The following is a 20,526-nucleotide window of genomic DNA, read 5'->3' as shown; positions in this document are numbered from 1 at the left end:
GATAGTAAATTACTCTGCTCACAGCCTCGGAACACAAATCTTTGTTTACCTGGGCTTTTGATAGGTTGAGTTGGCATGTCTGGCCAAGTCAGACATAATAGCATGTTCTTGGTCATGTAACATTCATTACTAAATTTGAGGGGTTCTTTTTTTAAGACTAAAGATGAGCACTTGAGTGAGAAGAAAGCCAAAACAGTTCTTTTATACAACCTGTGAGTTGATGTTGGAAATCATGAACCTCTACACCCCATCAACATTTGTAATGTCTTCTATCTCTTCTGCTTTGGTAAAGGAAGATGGCATGGGATCTGAACAAGGCGCCTGATGGAGGAGACAAACAAGCACTGGAAAAAGAACAGGAAGGAAGGAAAGAGGAGGATGCCTGTGTGGGAACATCAGACAAAAGGAAGACAGAGAATATTGCTTCATCAGCTGTTACAGTGGTTGCCCAAGGCATGGGACACAGATGTGGTGGTGCAAGGACCTCCATTTGTAAAACATCCAGAGAAAAACTTTGTAGAGCAGCCAAGAGCTGCCTACAGAGACCCAGACATTTCAGTTTGGAAGAGAAACCACTGGTATGAGGAGTATAAACATAAAATAGTGAATGTGGAGAGAAAGTCCTAAATCACTGCTTTGTAAGATGTGTTATGGTTTGAATCAGCAGGTTCCCAGTAAAATTATCAGGCAGTATATGTAAAAGAAAGGAAGGGCCCTTATGCATATATAAATTGCACGAGGCACTGCCACAGGACGCTGTGGAGACTGGAAGTCTCAGCTAGTATAAAAAGAGATTAAATGAAATCACAGAGGGCATAGCCATCAGAGGTTGCAGAACACGATGGCTCAGGTGCAATTGCTAACTTGGGAAACCCCCAGACAGCTGGATGTCATGAATTTTAACTTGCTCAGTATAAGGGCTCTTGTGCTCCTCTCAAGTGCTTGTTGCAATGGAAATAGAGATGTCTGAGCTGAGACCAGCTGGCTCATTTTGCAGCACAGACTGGAAGTGTTCTTTCAGTTCAGCTGTGCCAGTGAACATCATGCCCAACAAACTCGTTACTGGTCTGTGCTCCTGTGCACAACACGTTTAGGAAGCTGATGCTGTCTCTTCAAAATCAATATAAGACCTGGAAAAATGTGGGCAATTTTCAAAAACCTTTCACATTTTTTCTTTCCTAATCAGGGTACATGTACTAGCCAGAGTTACTGCACTGGAGACTGAAACATGCCTTTGTCTCCTGCCAGGCTTTTCAGCTCTGTTTTCACTTCAACTGAGCACAGAGTACTTGGTGACTGTTTCCAAAGTTAATAAGCTGAGAAGAAGGGGTACAGCTCTGATAACATTTCAGGCAAGTTTCTATGCATTAACTAATTATTCCGCCATTCCCTGAGAATGGTGGCAAGCTGCCATGGGCCTGATTTTGTTTATTTTTGCTGTCTCTAGGTGGGAAAGGCTGTGCAAGGTAATTTTATTTTTTTTTAACTGGTTTAATAAAGCTTTGGTAAGAAATAAGTCTGCATGTGATTTTCCCCATGTTTTCTCTGTACACTTGACCTCTGCCCTTGCTGGCTGGAACCACTTTTCTATGAAAAGAGACAGCTTAACATGGGGGATGTACTCAGCTTGCCCAATTTTTTGTGTAAAGAGGATTGCAAAAATACTTTTCAATAATAGCATTCAAAGTACAGATGATGAAACAGAGAGATTTTTCTAATTCTGCTGCAGATTCTCACAGCAAGGACCAATAAAATATTGGTAATTCAGCTGCTACAAATCCTGGAAACGTGTGAAACTCCTCTGCTGGGATGGAGGAACACAGTGTGCCACTCTGGATGATGTCAAAATGCACACAGTGATTGAAGAGTTTATTCAGGTACCTGGGGGCCTCCCTGAAAGTGTTCCTTCCTCACAGAAGGAGAGGTGCCCTGGCTGAGCCAGCTGCCCCAGCAGCCACTGCCCTGGCAGTCCTGCAAGCCTTCTGTGATGGAGGAGGGATAATTACGCTCTCTGCATCTCATTCAGGTTCTCAAGAAAATGCGTCCTTGAGGGAGGTCTGTGCACTGCTGATCCCCTGTCTGTGGAACTCTTCTAATAATTTAATACCCAAATGAGCTCATACTAACACTAGTATGTGTTGTTCCAGCTTATACTTACATTTGAGTTGTTATGACTTTTGTTTTGGGGCCCCAAGTGTAGAAATTGCTTCAGATTTTTGTATCCCTGTTTTTTTTTTTTTCATTCTCCCAATGGAAGTCACAGCTTTTAATATCATTTTAAGAATGGTATATGCACAGCCTACACACAGAGGCATGATTGCATGCCCACAGTGTGTGGGCAAAGGGAACAGCCTGCCTTGAGGATCTCAAAATACTCTGCAGTCTAACAATTATAACATTGATCTGTAACTGAGTTGGGGTCCCTCCCTGTGGCGTGTGCTGTGCCTATGAGGAGTGAGAGACGATCCTGGACCAAAGCATCCAGGACAGAGTGAGCCTGTCCTAAGAGAGAAAGTGAACATATGATTCACCTTCACTGACACTCCAGGTTGGCAACGTCTCAAGGACAAGCAGCCAGGTTTGTCAGCTTCCAGCCCAGTGTGTTACCTATTTGATCATGCTGATCTTCATCCCTCGAATGAGGGCTACAAGACAGAGGAGCAGGAATGGCAGCGCTTGCACAGCAAGATGCCTGCTTCAAAGATTTGGGGCCAGTTTTGTTATCAGAATTCATGCAGTTTTCATTATACTCTCCTGATGGATGCCTTTGTGTCAGGAAGAGATTGTTCACTGTTCCAACATGTCCCATATGGGCAGGCCACTGAATTGTTCAAGCTGTTCCCCAAGGTAAGAGAAGGAAGCAGCCAGGTGTCTGCTGTCTGGGAGCTGCTACAATATTCAGCTCTAAGAGGCTCTGCTACCAAACATCCTGCTCCTCTCAACATTGTAAGATTGCTGCATAAAGCTCAGTGAAGATTTACTCCCTAGGGACTAAGTGAGGCCTTGGGAGGATATTCCATGCTGGCACTACTAGAATTTTGAAACTCACATTGCACCTTTTGGTCGCAAACCAAACTCTCCACAGGGCACCATGGGCAACAGTTAACTGTCTCCTAGCCTGGAAATTCAAAGCACAGCCATAGAAAGACCTTTGGTGTCTGAGATACTGCTATTTCTTGCACAGATTCAGGTTCCCCTTTGTCTTTTTCTCAGCCTTCCTCAAGCTATCTCCAGCCATCCTCCCGCTCCTCTATCCACAACTTCTTGCCCATCACAGGCAAACAGCTGCAAATTACAGGACTTTATTATTTTGGCTGCTATTTAGTATTCCTCTGAGAAAATTTTCTGTGCTGGTCTCCTACCTCACTCCAGGAGTGGTTTTAATCCTATAGAATTTATGCAGTTAGGCCAGCAGCAGCAATTTTCACAGCTCCAAAAGCAATGTGTGGTGTAAAAAGGACAGAGACAAGGTTGTGGCTTTCACATTCGCTTTAGTCTGAGGGGTGCACAACTGACAATCACAACGTTGTTGGCTCACTCCCACTTTCAGATTCTGATAGAAAAACAGAAAGGCAGAAAGCAGAGAGAGAGAGACTAAGCCAGGTAGCATTACATTAAGGCTGCCCTTAATGTTGCTAGAGCCCCATAGAATCTCTAATTAAGGCTGCTGTGCATCACCTCCTTCAGAATCAGCGCCATCTATGCTAAGCAGAAGTGGGAACCAGATTTCCACATCCACCCCTATGTGGAACTACTCACAGGTCTCACGTCTGCAGAAGGTGAGCAGGGTGCAGCAGCAGTGCAGGGGTGGTGGCAGGTCATCTCTTATCCAAAGCTGCCTCCGTGCAGGGAGCCTCTGCAGCACCACTGCCAGCGATGCACAGGCCCTCACCACTCAGTGCCACTCACCACGCCAGCAACACCTGGAGGTGTTATTACCTTACTGAACTTTCTTAGATAATTCTGAGGGGAAAGTTAAAATCATACACAGTGGTGGAGTTTTTGCAGGAAATGAAGAAGGAGTTTATACCTGAAGTTTCTGAGGTTTCAGTAAGTGGCAAAAATCAGTCATCTTGCAGATCAGAATGCCCTGCTCCTTTGTTTTTACTGGATGATTTTTAGGCCAAGGCATGAATGTTTGGTGCAATTTGGGGTTAATTTTATTTTTACTTTGCTTTATTTTTCCACTTTTTCAATGCTAACTCTAAAGCCATGAAATAGCATTTTAACTTACTGCTTCATGGACAAAGCCTTGAAACAGTAAACTCAGCCCAGGATATTCCTGGTGAGAGAAGAACTCTGGTTGCCTCCTGGTCAGGATGCTGAAACACACATTGATGAAAGCCTCTGGAAACCACAGCTTCCCCTTACAAAAAAACCAAACCAAACCAAACCAAAACAACAAAGCATAAAACCCAAAACCATCAATGGATGCTCTTACCACTATCCACCCATGAAAAGCTCCTGTAGGCATTGCCTCTGACTCATGCTGCAACTTGGCTCCTCTCCCACACTGCCCTTTGGTGTTTCATAGTCCAAAGAAAAAGAAAAAAAAAATCTTAAAAGCCCTCTTTTGTTTTTGAAATGGCCCCTCCTCCGAAGTAATTAATTAATGCAGTGGTGTGTGCTTAGCTCTGACAAAAGCCTGGAACAACAGCTTAGAAAGCCATGCCTGTTTGGCTGGGTAAAGCACTTAGATGGCTGTCTAACCATGGTATCTCAGCTGTCAGCATACATAATGTTGCCATTTCTTACCAAAGCAAACAAAAAGACCTGTTTCATGTTTCTCTCTGGACACATAAAAGTAAGGGTAGCCCATTGAGGATGTTGGTCAGAAAGGAAACAGGCAGAGCAGAGCAACCTCCCATACCTGGGGTGCTGTGTAAACATCTGAATAATCTGGACGATGTGGGCTATGATGGGGGAACTGCACCACTGGGTCACTCTCACTCAGGGTGGCATCTCAGGACTTGGTTCCCCTGAGCCCCGCAGGATGTCTGGCTGATGTCATCATTTCATAGCCAAGAATGGCAATGGGCAGTGATGGCAAAGCTGCAGGTGATGTGAGCACAGATTAGTCCTAAGACCACATTTGGGATTGATGCTGCTTTAGAAGGACTTTTTGCTGTTACACAGCACAGTAAAAGCAGCCAGACTGTGGCCTCTGGCCTCTCACCTCTAAGCAGGAGCACTAGCACACCTCTTACTGACAGGTCTTCATGTTCTCTTATCATGGTTTGATTTACATGACACCAGACCTGCTGGCAAAAGATGATTACATACGTCTCAAAGTGGGGAGCTAGCACAGGTCACTGAAAAAGCTTTAAACTAGATTCAAAGCAGGGAAGGGCACAACATAAGGCTTGGCAGAAGTATGCCTGAGGGCAGCACACCAATGTTTGAAGGATGGTGTGCTACTGAGGTCTTTGATCCACCATTTCACTGGAGGTATGGAGTGAAGACCCACATGGCAGCAAAGACACTAGGGTTATTGGTAGGAGCACCTGAGAACAGTTGGGTAGGAATTAGAATTTCTCCCTTCAAAAAAAGGGCTGAGCAGAAATAAATCACAAGCAATCGAGCCCCGAGTTGGAGCGCCAAAAATAAAAAGTGTGTCGGTGTGAGCTGAAATTCCCCCCCCCCACCAACAATAACCAGGCTAGCTCAGTCTGGAAGCAAATGAAAAGCTGTATTTACAAGCAGATGAAATGCAATGAATATGTACAAATATACAAAATTCACAACACTTACAAATATATACAATCAACAGAAAAGCACAACCGATCTCCCTTTGCTTCCCCCCAAGGGGACCCTCCCAAAGGGGCCTCCCTCTCCCAGGAGCTTCCCCCCCAGACCCCCCTGGACAGAGAAGCAGAGTTTAGTTAGAGCAGAAAGTTGTTAACTTAGCTGCCAAGGTCAGTGTGTTATCTTCAGCCAGAAGAGAAGAAGAAACAGCAGCCAGACAGCCCAGCAACTGCCCCCACTGCCGAACGCAGAATGTGCAGAGTGCCTACTTTGTTTTGGGTAATAGTTCTTAAACATTTCTATCTATCCAATGGAAGTGTTTAGAACAATCGTTATTTTGCTTTCTTACACCCAATAGTGACTTATTTACATTCTTTCACTTTCTCTGTTCTGAACTTTGCAAGGAAAAATTAAAAAGACAGTTTCAAACCACCACAGTCCACCCCTTCTAAACAATTCCATTGGCTGCTACTATCATTTATCTAATCTAAAATAATATCTACAACAATAGGTGAATAAAGACCATAGTCCATTCCGGCTATTTCAGATGTAGATGATTCAAAAGAGTCAAATCACAGGAAAAACAGCAAACAATTTGTTTCCTCGCAGATGGAGCGAAGGAAGGAACAGGGACTCTCAGGTGACTCAGGGCTCTCAGGGTTCGTGCACCGTAGATCTCATGAACTCTCCTCTTGGGCGCGATGCTGTATCTGCGCAACACTCTGAATTTAACCTCTTTCAGCCAAAGTTAGATTTCTTTGTGGAATACACTGAATTTCACCATTTTCTTGCATCACCCAATAGGTGTGACCAGGACCTTCAGCAGAAACCACCCCTCGGACAGGTTTGGCCTCTCCTGAAGGAGAAAATACCCAAACAGTTTTGCCTAACAGATTCTTTTCTCTGATAACAGGAACTCTACCACCTTCCTCCTTTCGCAACAAATCTGATTGGGCAGGTCCAGCTCGATTCACTGAACCTCTACTATTCACCAACCAGGTTGCTTGTGCTAAATGTTTCTCCCAGTTTTTCAAAGATCCACCCCCCATGGCTTTGAGAGTGGTTTTCAGCAAACCGTTGTAGCGTTCGATCTTCCCTGCAGCTGGTGCATAGTAGGGAATGTGGAATATCCACTCGATGCCGTGCTCTTTGGCCCAGTTTTTTACAAGATTGTTCTTGAAGTGAGTTCCGTTGTCTGACTCAATCCTCTCTGGAGTTCCGTGTCTCCACAGGATTTGTCTCTCCAGACCAAGAATGGTGTTACGTGCAGTTGCATGAGGAACTGGATAAGTTTCCAGCCATCCAGTGCTCTGCCTCTACCATAGTCAGCACATACTGCTTACCAGATGGAGAACGAGGTAGAGTGATGTAGTCAATCTGCCAGGCTTCACCATACTTGTACTTGGACCATCGGTCACCGTACCACAAGGGCTTGATCCGCTTTGCCTGCTTAATAGCAGCACAAATGTCACAGTCATGGATGACTTGTGTGATAGCATCCATGGAAATGTCAATGGATCTGTCACGAGCCCATCGGTAGGTTGCATCTCTGCCTTGATGTCCTGACGAGTCATGGGCCCACCGAGCTAAGAACAGCTCACCTCGGTGTTTCCAGTCAAGATCAGGATCAGGATCAGAGTTTGTGTCCACCTGGGAAACTCTTGCAGCTAGATCTGCCTGATGGTTGTGTTGTTGTTCCTCAGTAGCTTTGCTCTTAGGAATGTGAGCATCGATGTGTCTCACTTTCACTGGGATTCTCTCAATGCGAGCAGCAATGTCTTGCCACAGATCTGCAGCCCAGATTGGCTTTCCTTTCCTCTGCCAGCCATTCTTCTTCCAGTCTTTCAGCCAACCCCACAAGGCATTGGCTACCATCCACGAGTCGGTGTAGAGATAAAGCTTTGGCCATCTCTCACGTTCAGCTATGTTAAGAGCTAGCTGGACAGCTTTTACCTCTGCAAATTGACTGGATTCTCCTTCTCCATCTCTCGCTTCTGCAACTCTGCGCGTTGGGCTCCACACTGCAGATTTCCATCTCCGCTTGTTCCCAACAAGACGACAGGAACCGTCTGTGAACAAAGCATATCTCTTTTCATCATCAGACAGATCACTGTAAGGAGGAGCTTCCTCTGCACGAGTTACTCTCTCCTCTGGAGGTTTTGCACAGCTTGTGCCTTCTGGCCAGTTTGTGATCACCTCCACCAAACCAGGCCTTTCGAGATTTCCCATTCGAGCTCTCTGTGTTATTAGAGCCATCCACTTAGACCAGGTAGCATCTGTTGCATGATGTGGTGAAGAACCTTTGCCTTTGAACATCCAATTCAGAACTGGCAATCTAGGAGCTAGAAGAAGTTGTGACTCAGTTCCGATCACTTCAGAAGCAGCTTTCACTCCTTCATAAGCAGCTAAAATCTCTTTCTCTGTTGGAGTGTAGTTTGCCTCTGAGCCTCTGTAGCCACGACCCCAGAAACCAAGAGGACGTCCTCGTGTCTCCCCTGGAGCTCTTTGCCATAAGCACCAGGTTGGACCATTGTCACTCGCGGCCGTGTACAGAATGTTCTTAATGTCTGGACCAGTTCGGACAGGTCCCAGACCCATCGCTTGGACTACCTCTCGCTTGATCTGGTCAAAGGCTGCTTGTTGCTCAGGACCCCATTGGAAACTGTTTCTCTTTCGAGTCACATCATAGAGAGGTTTCACAATCTGACTGTATCCAGGAATGTGCAGTCTCCAAAATCCCACTATGCCTAAGAAACGCAGAGTTTCTTTCTTGTTGATGGGATTTGCCATGGTGGAGACTCTGTTTATCACATCCATTGGGATGTGACGGCGACCATCTTGCCACCGCACTCCCAGAAACTGGATTTCTCTGGCAGGTCCTTTCACCTTGTCTCGCTTGATAGCGAAACCAGCTTGCAAGAGAATGTCAAGGATTTTGTTACCTTTCTCGAAGACTTCTTCAGCAGTCTCACCCCAGACGATGATGTCATCGATGAACTGAATGTGTTCTGGAGCTCCACCTTTCTCCAAAGCATCATGGATCACTGCATGGCAGATGGTTGAACTGTGAATCCACCCCTGGGGCAAACGATTGAATGTGTACTGAATGCCTCTCCAGGTGAAAGCAAACTGAGGCCTGCATTCCTCTGCTATGGGAATAGAGAAGAAAGCATTAGCAATGTCTATGGTAGCATACCATTTGGCCTGCTTGGATTCCAGCTCATATTGGAGTTCCATCATGTCTGGTACAGCTGCACTCATGGGTGGAGTTACTTCATTCAAGGCACGGAAATCAACTGTCAGACGCCACTCTCCATTCTGCTTTCGCACAGGCCAGATTGGACTGTTGAAAGGTGAATGAGTTTTGCTGATGACCTTCTGACTCTCCAACTGACGAATCAAGTTTTGAATGGGCACCAAAGAGTCACGGTTGGTTCTGTATTGTCTGTGATGCACAGTTTGAGAAGCAACCGGCAGCTTTACATCCTCTATCTCATGTTGTCCCACAACTGCAGATTCATCTGAAAGCTCAGGTCTAATGGACAACTTCAATTTTCCTCCATCAATTTCTACAGTTGCTATTCCAAAAGCCCATTTGTAACCCTTAGGGTCTTTAAAACGCCCTTCTCTCAGAAAGTCAATTCCCAAAATACAAGGTGCATTAGGACCTGTTACAATAGTATGTTTCTTCCACTGCTTCCCAGTTAAACTTATATCAACCTCTATCTTAAACAACTCTTGAGATCCACCAGTGACTCCCTGAATAGTTATAGATTCTCCCCCTTGATAATTTGATGGTATTATGGTGCACTGAGCTCCTGTGTCAACCAAGGCCCTGTACTTCTGAAATTTTGAAGTGCCAGGCCACTGGATGTACACATCCCAATAGATTCTGTTATCTCCATTATCCCTTACCTCCCCCTGGCGGAAGGCAGGGCACCCCTAATGGTGGGGATTACCTCCACATGTACAGCTGGCACAATGTCCAGCACCAGAATTAGGATCACTGTTGGAGCTATCAGAGTTGTTCTGGGAAACTGAGGAAGCGACAGCTACCCTCCTGGTATTGCTACCTCGGGATCTGCCCCTCTGCAGCTCCCGTAACCTCTTGAAAAGATCAGAAGTTGGTTGACCATCCCATCTGTTCATGTTCTCACCAAACTGATCACGCAGAGTTATCCAGATACTGCCACGTGATTGCCTCTGCTGTCTGTTTTGGTTTGACCTATTCTGGAATGGCCTCCTTGGAGCACGTCTGTTCCTAACAGCTGAAACTTGTATCCATCTGGAGGAAGAGGAATCAGAATCATCCCCCTTCATCAAGTTGGATATGGAGGTTTTAAGTTCCTCCTTCAGCTCTTTCATGCAATTCTTTATCTCTCCAGACAGAGTTTCAATGGCTGAAACCAAAGAAGTACGTGCAAGACTATCCTCCAATTGCCTCATTTGGTCAGTGAAATGGCCAACAGTAGGAGGCACTCCACCATAATTTCTTGCCACAATCCTGCTTGCCAGAATAGTAGCATAATTAGGAGGAGCAAGCTTAATGAGCTTTTTGGCAAGGCCTGTTCCAACAGGAATTTCATCAGGATTCAGAGTCTTATGATCTCCATACATTACTTCTCTCACAGCAAACTCTCTCAGACGCTTGATTCCCTCAGCTATTGTGGTCCAAGGCTTAGGGTTCCATGGTAAATCATCTCTGCTGGGGTACCTCAGCGAGACTGCCAGTAGGAGGCGTGCCCACAGAGAAACTTTACCAATGCACTTGCCTAGGTGCCTGTCTATGCCTGTATCCTTTGAGAGCATCCCCAACTGAGAGGCCGACTTGTCGCCTACCACCAATGCTGGGGCTCCCATATCAAAACACCTGGCTAGCCAAGACAGGACTGGCTCATTATCTCCTCTGATGTAATCCTTCCTCACATGTCTAATTTCCTGTCTGGGTGCATTAGCTGACTGTATGTCATCCTCATCATCATCATCATCATCCTGAGGTTGCTGTCCCCATAATCCTGTTGTAATCCTCCGTTGAATTTCCTTGAGTTCAGAGGCTCTGCCAGCAGTTGCTAATCTACTAGGGTCTACATCCTGACCTACATCTCCATCATCCATGTGGGGTCTCAAGAGGTCTACCAGAGTTTTAAGGCTAACCCTCTCTTCCTCATCAGAAGGATCTTTCTTAACAGAGGGACCCTGAGTAGAAGGACCCTCATCTCCATCTGCACCATCTCCTGCAGCATCTGCATCTCCTCCTGCAGCTCCTTTACGCTTTCTGGTTACAGTGGCCACCAAATTTACTGGCTTGGTTTTCACATTCACAGCAGAGTTGGAAGAGCAAGTAGCCTTATGTCTTTCTTGACACAGTGCTATCAGTAGCCATATGATTATTCCAAGAAGCAACAAAATTAAGATTAAGGCTAGTACAAGATATCTAGGGTACCACTGGTTCCAAAGACCCTCTGTAGTTGTAAGAGGAGTAACAAACTCATATGTGTCTGCTAGCAGATCCATAGTTGAGTTACCATAGCTTCTTAGCCCAATAAGACCACAACAGAATTCACCAACATTCAGTAACTTGTTCTTAACCCAAAGAAATGACTTATATGCCACATATCTCACAATCTTGTCTATCATGCAAGAAATGGCCCATCTGTAAACAATCACACTGATAATAGATGAAATAGAATGACTCAGAATCCAAAACAGCTTCATTTTGCTTCCTAATCTGAGCAGAAATAAATCACAAGCAATCGAGCCCCGAGTTGGAGCGCCAAAAATAAAAAGTGTGTCGGTGTGAGCTGAAATTCCCCCCCCACCAACAATAACCAGGCTAGCTCAGTCTGGAAGCAAATGAAAAGCTGTATTTACAAGCAGAGTCTAAAATCTACAATGAAATGCAATGAATATGTACAAATATACAAAATTCACAACATTCACAAATATATACAATCAACAGAAAAGCACAACCGATCTCCCTTTGCTTCCCCCCAAGGGGACCCTCCCAAAGGGGCCTCCCTCTCCCAGGAGCTTCCCCCCCAGACCCCCCTGGACAGAGAAGCAGAGTTTAGTTAGAGCAGAAAGTTGTTAACTTAGCTGCCAAGGTCAGTGTGTTATCTTCAGCCAGAAGAGAAGAAGAAACAGCAGCCAGACAGCCCAGCAACTGCCCCCACTGCCGAACGCAGAATGTGCAGAGTGCCTACTTTGTTTTGGGTAATAGTTCTTAAACATTTCTATCTATCCAATGGAAGTGTTTAGAACAATCGTTATTTTGCTTTCTTACACCCAATAGTGACTTATTTACATTCTTTCACTTTCTCTGTTCTGAACTTTGCAAGGAAAAATTAAAAAGACAGTTTCAAACCACCACAGTTAGCAACGAAAGGACTAAGGACAATCTCTGTCCTTTACTGGATTCATTGAAGAACATAGTGGTCAAAGATGAGGAAAAGGCTGCGTTACTCAATACCTCCTTTGCCTCAATCTTCAGTAGGAGGGCCAGTTGTTTGCTGGATACCCAGCCCCCTGAGCTGGAAGATAGAGATGGGTAGTAAAATGAGGTCCCCATAATCCAAGAGGATATGAGTAAAAACATGCTGCACCACTTAGACACATACAAGTCTACAGGGCCAGATGGTTTACACCCAAGGTTAGTGAGAGACACAGCAGAAGTGCTCCCCAAGCAACTTCCCATCATTTAGCAGAGGTCCTGGCTAACCAAGGAGATCTCAGCTGAACAGATTGGTAAATGCAACACCCGTCTACATGAAGGGCCAGAAGGAGGATCAAGAAACTACAGGCCTGTCAGTCTGACCTTGGTGTCAGGAAAGGTCATGGAACAGGTCATCTTGTGTGCAGCATTTGCAGGGCAACCAGGGGTGGTCAAGCCCAGTCAGCATGGGGTCATGAGGAGCAGGTCCTGCCTGATGAACCTGATCTCCTTCTATGACAATATGACCTGCTTAGTGGATGAGGGGAAGGCTGTGGGTGTTGTTTACCTGGACTTTAGTAAAACATTTGACATAGCATCCTCCTGGAGAAACTGGCTGCCCATGGCTTGGGTAGGTGGTCGTTTCACTGGGTAAAAACTGGTTGGATGACTGCGCCCAAAGCATGGCGGTGAATGAAGTTAAATCCAGTTGGCAGCTGGTCACAAGTGGTGCTCCCCAGGGCTCAGTTTCCAGGCCAGTTCTCTTTAATATCTTTATTAATAATCTGGATGAGGAAGTTGAGTGTATCCTCAGTAAGTTTGCAGATGACACTGAGTTGGGGCAGGGTGTTGATCTGCTTGAGGCTAGGAAGACTCTACAGAGAGACTTCAACAGGCTGTATCAATGGGCCAAGGCCAATTGTATGAGGCTCAACAAGGCCAAGACACTGTTCCTCCACTTGGACCACAACAATCCCATGCAATGCTACAGGCATGGGTAAGGGTGGCTGGAAAGCTGCCCAGCAGAGAAAGACCTGGGAGTGTTGGTCAACAGCTGGCTGAACATGAGCAAGCAGTGCACTCAGGTGACCAGGAAGGTCAACAGCATCCTGGCCTGTACCAGGAATAGTGTGAAAAAAAGGACCAGGGAAGTGATTGGTGCCTTGTACTCAGCACTGATGAGGCCACCTTGAATACTGTGTTCAGTTTTGAGCTCCTCACTACAAAAAAAGACACTGAGGTGCTGGAGCAGGTCCAGAGATAGGTAATGAAGCTGGTGACAGGTCTGGAGAACAAGTCTTATGAGGTGCAGCTGAGGGAACTGGGGTTGTTTAATCTGGAGAAAAGGAGGCTGCAGGGAGACCTTATCACTTTCTAAAAATACCTGAAAGGAGTGAGGTGGAAGCTGGTCTCTTCTCCCTAGTATCAAGTGATAGGTAGAGAGGAAATAGCCTCAAGTTGCAGCAGGGGAGGTTTAGACTGGATATTAGAAGAAATTTCTTCACTGACAGGATTGTCAAACACTGGAATAGGATCCCAAGGGAAGTAGTTGAATCACCATCTCTGGAGGTGTTTCAAAGATGTGGTGCAAAGGGTCATGGTTTATCACCAGACTTGTTAGATAACAGTGGGACTTGATGATCTTAAAAGAACTAATCCAACCAAAGTTATTCTATGCCTATGCAAAATGATAATGAATATTCACTGTAATTTTAGGATCCTCCTTTGAATGGCAATTTTATACCCTGCAATGCCTTCAAGATATATTTTTTTCCTTTAATCAGCTCAGGGTAGGATTTTCTAAGGACACTTCTTAAAGCTCCTCCCTTTATTTTCCAGTACCCATTTTCTCAGTGCTCTCCAGTATTTTTCTCTAGGCTGTCAACAACTTTTTGTCAAACCCTGAAACCCTGCATGACCTTTCTCACATCCCCTCCCTCCACTGCACTTCTGCATCCGGCAATGAGGGAGAGAAGGATGCTCCAGTCCCTCTGCAGCAAACCCTGGAAAGTCCAGAGAAAAGTGTGTGTTACCCTATTGGTGGAAGCAAGGGAAAGCTCCCTACAAAAGCAATGTTCAATGCCATCTGGTGTCAGCTGTTCTTAGAGCAATATAACATGTCCCCAGTTAGCAAAGATGTCTGCAGGAGCATGTGCAAAGGTTGACAGGTTGCAAGTCACTGGGCAAAAGTCCATGCTCTGCCAAAATAATGGAAAGTATAAGAAACAGTGTGGTTTTGTGTGACTGTGACTGTGGCATTTTGACTCAAATCAGTGCTGTTCAGATGGTGCCAAGCAGTTTGAAATGAGACTAATCTCAGAGACAGAGCAAAGATGTTTTATATAACTGTATATAAATCCAGAGGAGGAAGGAAGGACAGAGAGAAGCTCAGCTTCACAGATGGCACCTCAATCCACATAGTAACATCTGCTCTTAAATCTTTCACGATATAAGGAGAGCTACAATGGGACCATGACAAAACCGTTTATGTCTCTCAAACCCGTGGAGAAAGAGTGTAAGATGAAATGATCTAGCCTAAGCTAGTCCTTTAAAGAAGGTCAGATGACACTGAAGGGGCTTAGCCAGCAAGCAACAAGCACTGGAAAACACAGGATCAGTCAGGTCAAAGGCTATGGATAAACCATCCAGTGTTAAACTGATGATAGGGCATGAGGTTTAATGACACAGGGTTATGAAATCAGGTTGCTGTGGTTTAAATACCCAACTTTAAATCCTGAATGGCCAGGGTCCACCTGACGTTAGTAGAGAAGAAATTGCATTAAGTGTGACTCAGAAAGCACATGCCAGATGCTGAACAGAGCAGAGACTGAAAGTCAGAGCTGTATCATGATGTAAAGTGAGGAGATCAAGAAATGGAAATCATAGTTTCCTACATTATCTACTCCGTGAATTACAACCGGAGAAAACGAGAGAGAAAATAAGTCTCTCTTAGCTTAAATAGCAGCTAAAACCACAGCAAACCAAATCAGGCTTTCTGCCTTCTTGACAAAAAGAAGATCCAGGGAACTCTGACCTAATAGTAGTGATGATAGAAAAAGAAATTATATAAATTACTCTGCCTCTGTTCCTAGTATGAGTAAGTAAGGCTCTGCTCTTGGCAGAGGATGCTTGCCTTCTGCCAGAGCTACCACTTCTTCAGTGCAATACTCACCCAGACCCCTTTGTGGGTGCCATGGGATGAGCAGTGTGGCTGAGTAGGAGAGCAATGTCTGTGGACAGCTGCAATTACACTGGTATTCATGCTCTCTGTGTGCTTTGGATCAATGGCTGAAAGTAACAGACAAAGCTTTTGTTATTTCAGGAATAGGCATTTAATGATGGTGCCTGGAAGAAAACAGCATTCAGCTTTAATGTAAGTTGCTGACCTGTGCATCACTCATTCTGCTACACTGTCTCCTTGAAATCTTGCCTGGTGATATGACTCAGAGAGAGATCTCTGCAGACCACAGGACCCTAATGATGTCTGGAAGTGGTCTGCTGGGAATTAATTGCATTTGATCTGACATCTATCTCTTGGCTGACTGTGCCTTCACATGCTGGCAGGCACTCACTTCACAGGCAAAAGACAAACCTGTCCTATTGCACCTGCTTGGAGAGGGCTGGTGGGCTGGAAACCTACTGCATCCAAGATAATGTAATTGTGAAGGAAGGACTCCATTGCCCCGGACTTGAATTCATGTCACAATATATCTGTTGCAATGGCAAGCCAGATGAAAATGTACACAGCCTGGTGTCACAGTTTCTTATTGTCTGTGTTCACAAGTTCCAAGGAGTGTTAAAATCTACCCAGCTTTAGCTCAGGGGACCAGCACATCTAAACTGCAGAGCTATCCTATGTTGGCAGTTCAAATCCTGCCTACTACTCTGCTGAGCTAGTTAACATGTTGCTGGGCTCTGTCCCGAATAGGGTATCACAGGACCCATGTTTCATTTTCTTCCCACCCGAGAATCTGCAGAGAACACCAACCAGCAGCAATAACAAGAGTCACCATAGGGGAGAAATGCACTTCTCACTGTTTTCAAAGGGGATTTCATTACTTCAAGCCCCTTTCTTTGTAAAACACTTGAGTGGGGCAAGTAGATGATACGTACTGTTAACATAGAGCTGGAAAAATCTTGTATTTTAATAAAAACTGAAACTTTGCAGTATTTTCTGTTCATCTCTCTGTTTTTCTACCTGCCCTCCCCAGGTACCATCTCTCTTGGGAACTTTCAGTGCCTTGACACTGAAGTTGAGATATCAAAGATGTGAAGTTTTCCTGCAGAGTCATGACATGAAGCAGCAGGGTGAGGAGAGGCAAAAGCTGTCCTTGCCCTCTGAAAGAAAGGCTGCAGTGTGAAAACATCCCTTACTGCACACCAGAGAGTTCACATCAGAGAGAAACCTCAAGAATTTCCCTGCAGCAGGAAGAGCACCAATAAAGCTCACCCCACACATTTTTGTATGCAGCTAAACTTTGAAAAACAGAAATTCCCTGAAGTGATAGATGGTTTCTCTCCTTGGGTCATAAAAGGCATGGAGGCAGCATGTCTAGAATTCTGAACATCTCCTTCCCCAATCTGGTGTATCAGAACTTGTCTTGGCCCACACAGAGGTGTTGTAGATAAATTAAGTTCCTAGTTTTGCCACTGTCTGAATGCAAGATATTAGATACATAGCTTCCCTGGCCTTGTGCTAGCACTTAAATGCCTTTCACCTGCCTTAGCTCCTGGACTGGGATCCCTCTCACTTGACTACATGCATTTAATAGCTGGGCATCTACTCCAAGCTAGTCAATGAGGGTTTGTCTCCAAAGGGATCTTATGATTAAGCACACAGCGAATATTCCACACTGACTGTAGAAAAAGCTGATGTGAGTGGCTTGGACATAAAATTTGGTCAAATGATTGCCATATTTGGAGAACCAAGCCTGCCTCTTCTCGTATGTTTGAACAACATCCATACATCTGGACAATGTGAATTCAGTCTCAGTAGGGAGCCTGCAGGCATCAACAATAGATGTAATTATGGAGAATAGATATGAGAATATAGGCTCTGAAAAAAAAGCTTTCCTCACAGCACTGCTCTGAAAAATAGTAGAACAGAATGGAACTTATTCTGTTTCACCTAATTGTTCTCCATAAATCATCTCTTGGCAGCAAGCTCAACTGCTCCACCAAGGGCCTGTTAAAGCAAAAGGAACCTAAGTGCTTTTTATACTCAGAGCTGCTTTTGTACTACGAGAACTGTCAATGGCTCCATGAGGGTAGCGCCTCTTCCCTTTCCAAGGAGAGAGGAACACACATGCTAATCTGGCCCTGAGCCCTGCCTTCAGAGCAGCCACAGCAGATTGGTCGGCATCCTCTTCAGCACAGTGTTTTGCTGCCCACCACTGAGATATGATGCTGCAGGTAAAAGCTGGGTAGTAGAAGCAGCACAGCAACAGATGACCACAGTTGTGAAACCTGGAAATCGGTGGCAAATACATATGTATTTATTTTTAAAATCCCAGGTTGCAAAGCACACAGAACTCCTTCAATGTGCAGCCCATTAAAATCCCTCCTCAGGGTAGCATTTCCTGACACTTCCTCTGGTTTTGCCCTGCTCTTGATAGACATCCTGCTAAAAGCCCTCCCCACTAGCTACCACCAGCCCTTCTGCACACACCCAATGTTTGCCCTGCCACTAGACTTTTGCTGGTGGATTGGCCTTGGCCACAACCATCTCTCAGCCTTGCTATCCCTCCTTCATGTCATCCAAAGTGGTCATTTACTCCTCAAGATGGCCCTGCCACCAGTAATGCCAGGCTGCTCTCCCACATGTGAGAGACAGGGTAAATGCACACAGCAGCCACTCCCTATTGTGTGGCTCTGGTTTCTTTCCCAGATCTCACCACCTCTGCATGATTCAAGGGTTCTGGGTCGGTGCTGCATACCGCAAAGCCACCCCGGGCCCAGTGGCAACCTCCCGTGCCCACAGGGAGTGGTGCCAGGTCCTGTGCACGCCCTTACCCTCTGGGCGGGCACAGCAGCTCTGCCCAGGGAAAGGACAGGGCACCACCTGGCTGCCCCAGCTTCGGGTGTGGCCAGGACCAGCCACCTTCCTTCCCTGTTTACTTTCAGGGTGTTCATCTCTGCTGGTGTTCAGGGCAGCTGGAAGGTCAGTCTCACACTGCAGCTCAAGGAGGCACAACCAAGAAGGACTGGAGGACATTGCTGACTCCGCCCCAGAACACTGCTTTTGTCCACTTCTCCTTCACAAGGTGCTAGAGGTATTTTTCACTCTCTCTTCCTTTTCCTCCTGTTCCCCCACTTCTTCTGTCCCCACTACCTGCTAAGCCTCATCTCTCTGGAATCTCTCTCTAGCAGGCAGGAGGGAGCCATGCCCTACCTGTACCAGGACTCAAAGCCGAGGCCACCCATGCTGCCCAGGACAGCGCGTGCCACCCACAGCTCAGGGAAAGCCTATGAGGAGTTGAAGCAGGAGTGTCTGCGCAGGGGGGTCCTCTTTGAGGACCCTGACTTCCCTGCCTGCAACTCCTCCCTCTTCTTCAGTGAAAAGCCACCTATTCCCTTCATCTGGAAGAGGCCCAGGGTGAGTACACCATTGTGTTCCCTCCTTTCATCCTGCTGGAATTCAGACTCTGCAGAGACAAAGTGCAGGGGTAACCCTTCCTACATCAGGGGCAGTGGCGTGGGGCTGAGATATCAGTCAAAAAAGCTCAAGTTGTGGGACAAGAGGGCTGGAAGGCTTCTCCCCATATTTTAGATGTAGCTCATTGCATAGCCACGCTTGACGCATGCATATTTATGTATATGCATAAACAATTTGTAATCAGCTTCCTCTCTTACATCATTGCCAGATAAAAGCAATGTTAAGATGAAAATAAGAGGACATGCAAGGAATTAAGGGTAAAATACATTATAATGATGTTCTGTGTAAAAATCAAGTCAGAAATTCATAATTACAGTTAAACTTAACAATTGTGAAACTTCTAGCTTTTAGAGTATGAGACTCTTGTACTTGCTTTCTTCCACCATGAAACACTGAGAAATTACAGATACATGCCATGGTTACTGAGCCATTCAGCACTAGCCAAGGGCTTGATGAATATCCTTTAACGCATCTTGCATAACAATCACAAACAACATAGTGAGAGCCTGAAGCTTCACTAGTCACGTGCTCTCAGATCACAAACCCTGCACTATTCCAGATTCCTTCTCCTCATTTATTTCTGTGACAGTAAATCAGAAAGAACTTTGCTCCTTTGGACAGCCATTAGGTGCTAGTTTGTCATTTTTCCATTTGGGGTTTCACAATAGTTAAACTTTGCTGTAAAATATGACCAGAAGCAACTGAGAGCTTGTGTGTCCTTGTGTGTGGGACCCAGGGACAGCCAAGAGCAGCCTGTTTGTTGTAGTTGTCACAGTCTTTTTCAGGATCTTTGTGCACTGAACTGGAAACATTTCCAGGATGAGTAAATTACCTGAAAAGGGATCTGCCTTTACATTCCAATTCTCACTGTCCTAAAAGGTGAACTTTTGTGAGCTGCACAGCGACAAATAAAGCTCAAGAAGGCTGAGAGAATATGCAAGGACAGAGATTTAGTTAGGGACTTCTCTGACTTCTTAATATTTGAACTAAATCAGTTTGATCTCTACTATCCATCAGGAGCAGCAGCAAAACTGGGGCATTATAGCACCATTTCAAGTAAACACATTTTATTTTGCAGGTGAGATATAGGCCTGGTGCATGTACAAGGTTATTTGCCACAGCTCAGCTGGCAGGGCTGGAGAGAGTGACCACAAGAGCATGGCCTCTGTGCAGCACATCTGTGTTTAAACTGATTTTCATGCTGATTGGGTTTTACTGCCTTTCCTACCAGTATTTTATAATACCTTTGAAGAGTAGCACAATACATATGGGTGATGCAGGGCCAAATTATGTCCTCTTCCCTTCTCCCCTTTCCCTTTTCCCCTTTTCCTTCTTCCCTTTCCCTTTCCCTTTCCCTTTCCCTTTCCCTTTCTCTTTTCCTTTCCCTCTCCCTTTCCCTTTCCCTACTATGTTACTTGAATGCAAGATCCAGCTCTGGGTTTTGTCCTTTAACATGTTGAAAGCCCTGATATACAGGATTATACCATTCAGTCTGAAAACCCCTTTAAAATTAACATTATTTCTACAACATTCACTCAATAACTGTAGAGTATGGGGTATTTTTTGTGCAGAAGAGAATGTGACATAGATCCAGTTAAATAATCTTTTCAATTCCTTGTTGTTTCTGTTTTATTATTTGTGCTTGCTTTAGACATATGAGATTGAAAATATTTTTCTACATTTGAGTTGTAGAGCT

At 45.3% G+C, this 20,526-nt stretch overlaps 1 protein-coding gene across 2 annotated transcripts in view; it reads left to right on the top strand.

The window, feature by feature from the left end:
* Window positions 1-18,557: 18,557 nt before the first annotated feature.
* The window catches only part of CAPN9 (calpain 9), a 30,739-nt gene continuing 28,770 nt past the window's right edge, over window positions 18,558-20,526 (top strand). For both annotated transcript variants that reach the window (XM_054398810.1, XM_054398817.1), the window contains exon 1: window positions 18,558-18,770. In XM_054398810.1, coding sequence (XP_054254785.1) covers window positions 18,558-18,770 — 213 coding nt within the window. The remainder of the gene's footprint in view (window positions 18,771-20,526) is intronic.

Source organism: Indicator indicator, chromosome 2 (assembly GCF_027791375.1).
Source record: "Indicator indicator isolate 239-I01 chromosome 2, UM_Iind_1.1, whole genome shotgun sequence".
Taxonomy (NCBI): domain Eukaryota; kingdom Metazoa; phylum Chordata; class Aves; order Piciformes; family Indicatoridae; genus Indicator; species Indicator indicator.
Note: the sequence above shows the minus strand (reverse complement) of the source record. Positions and strands in the feature narration are given on the sequence as shown.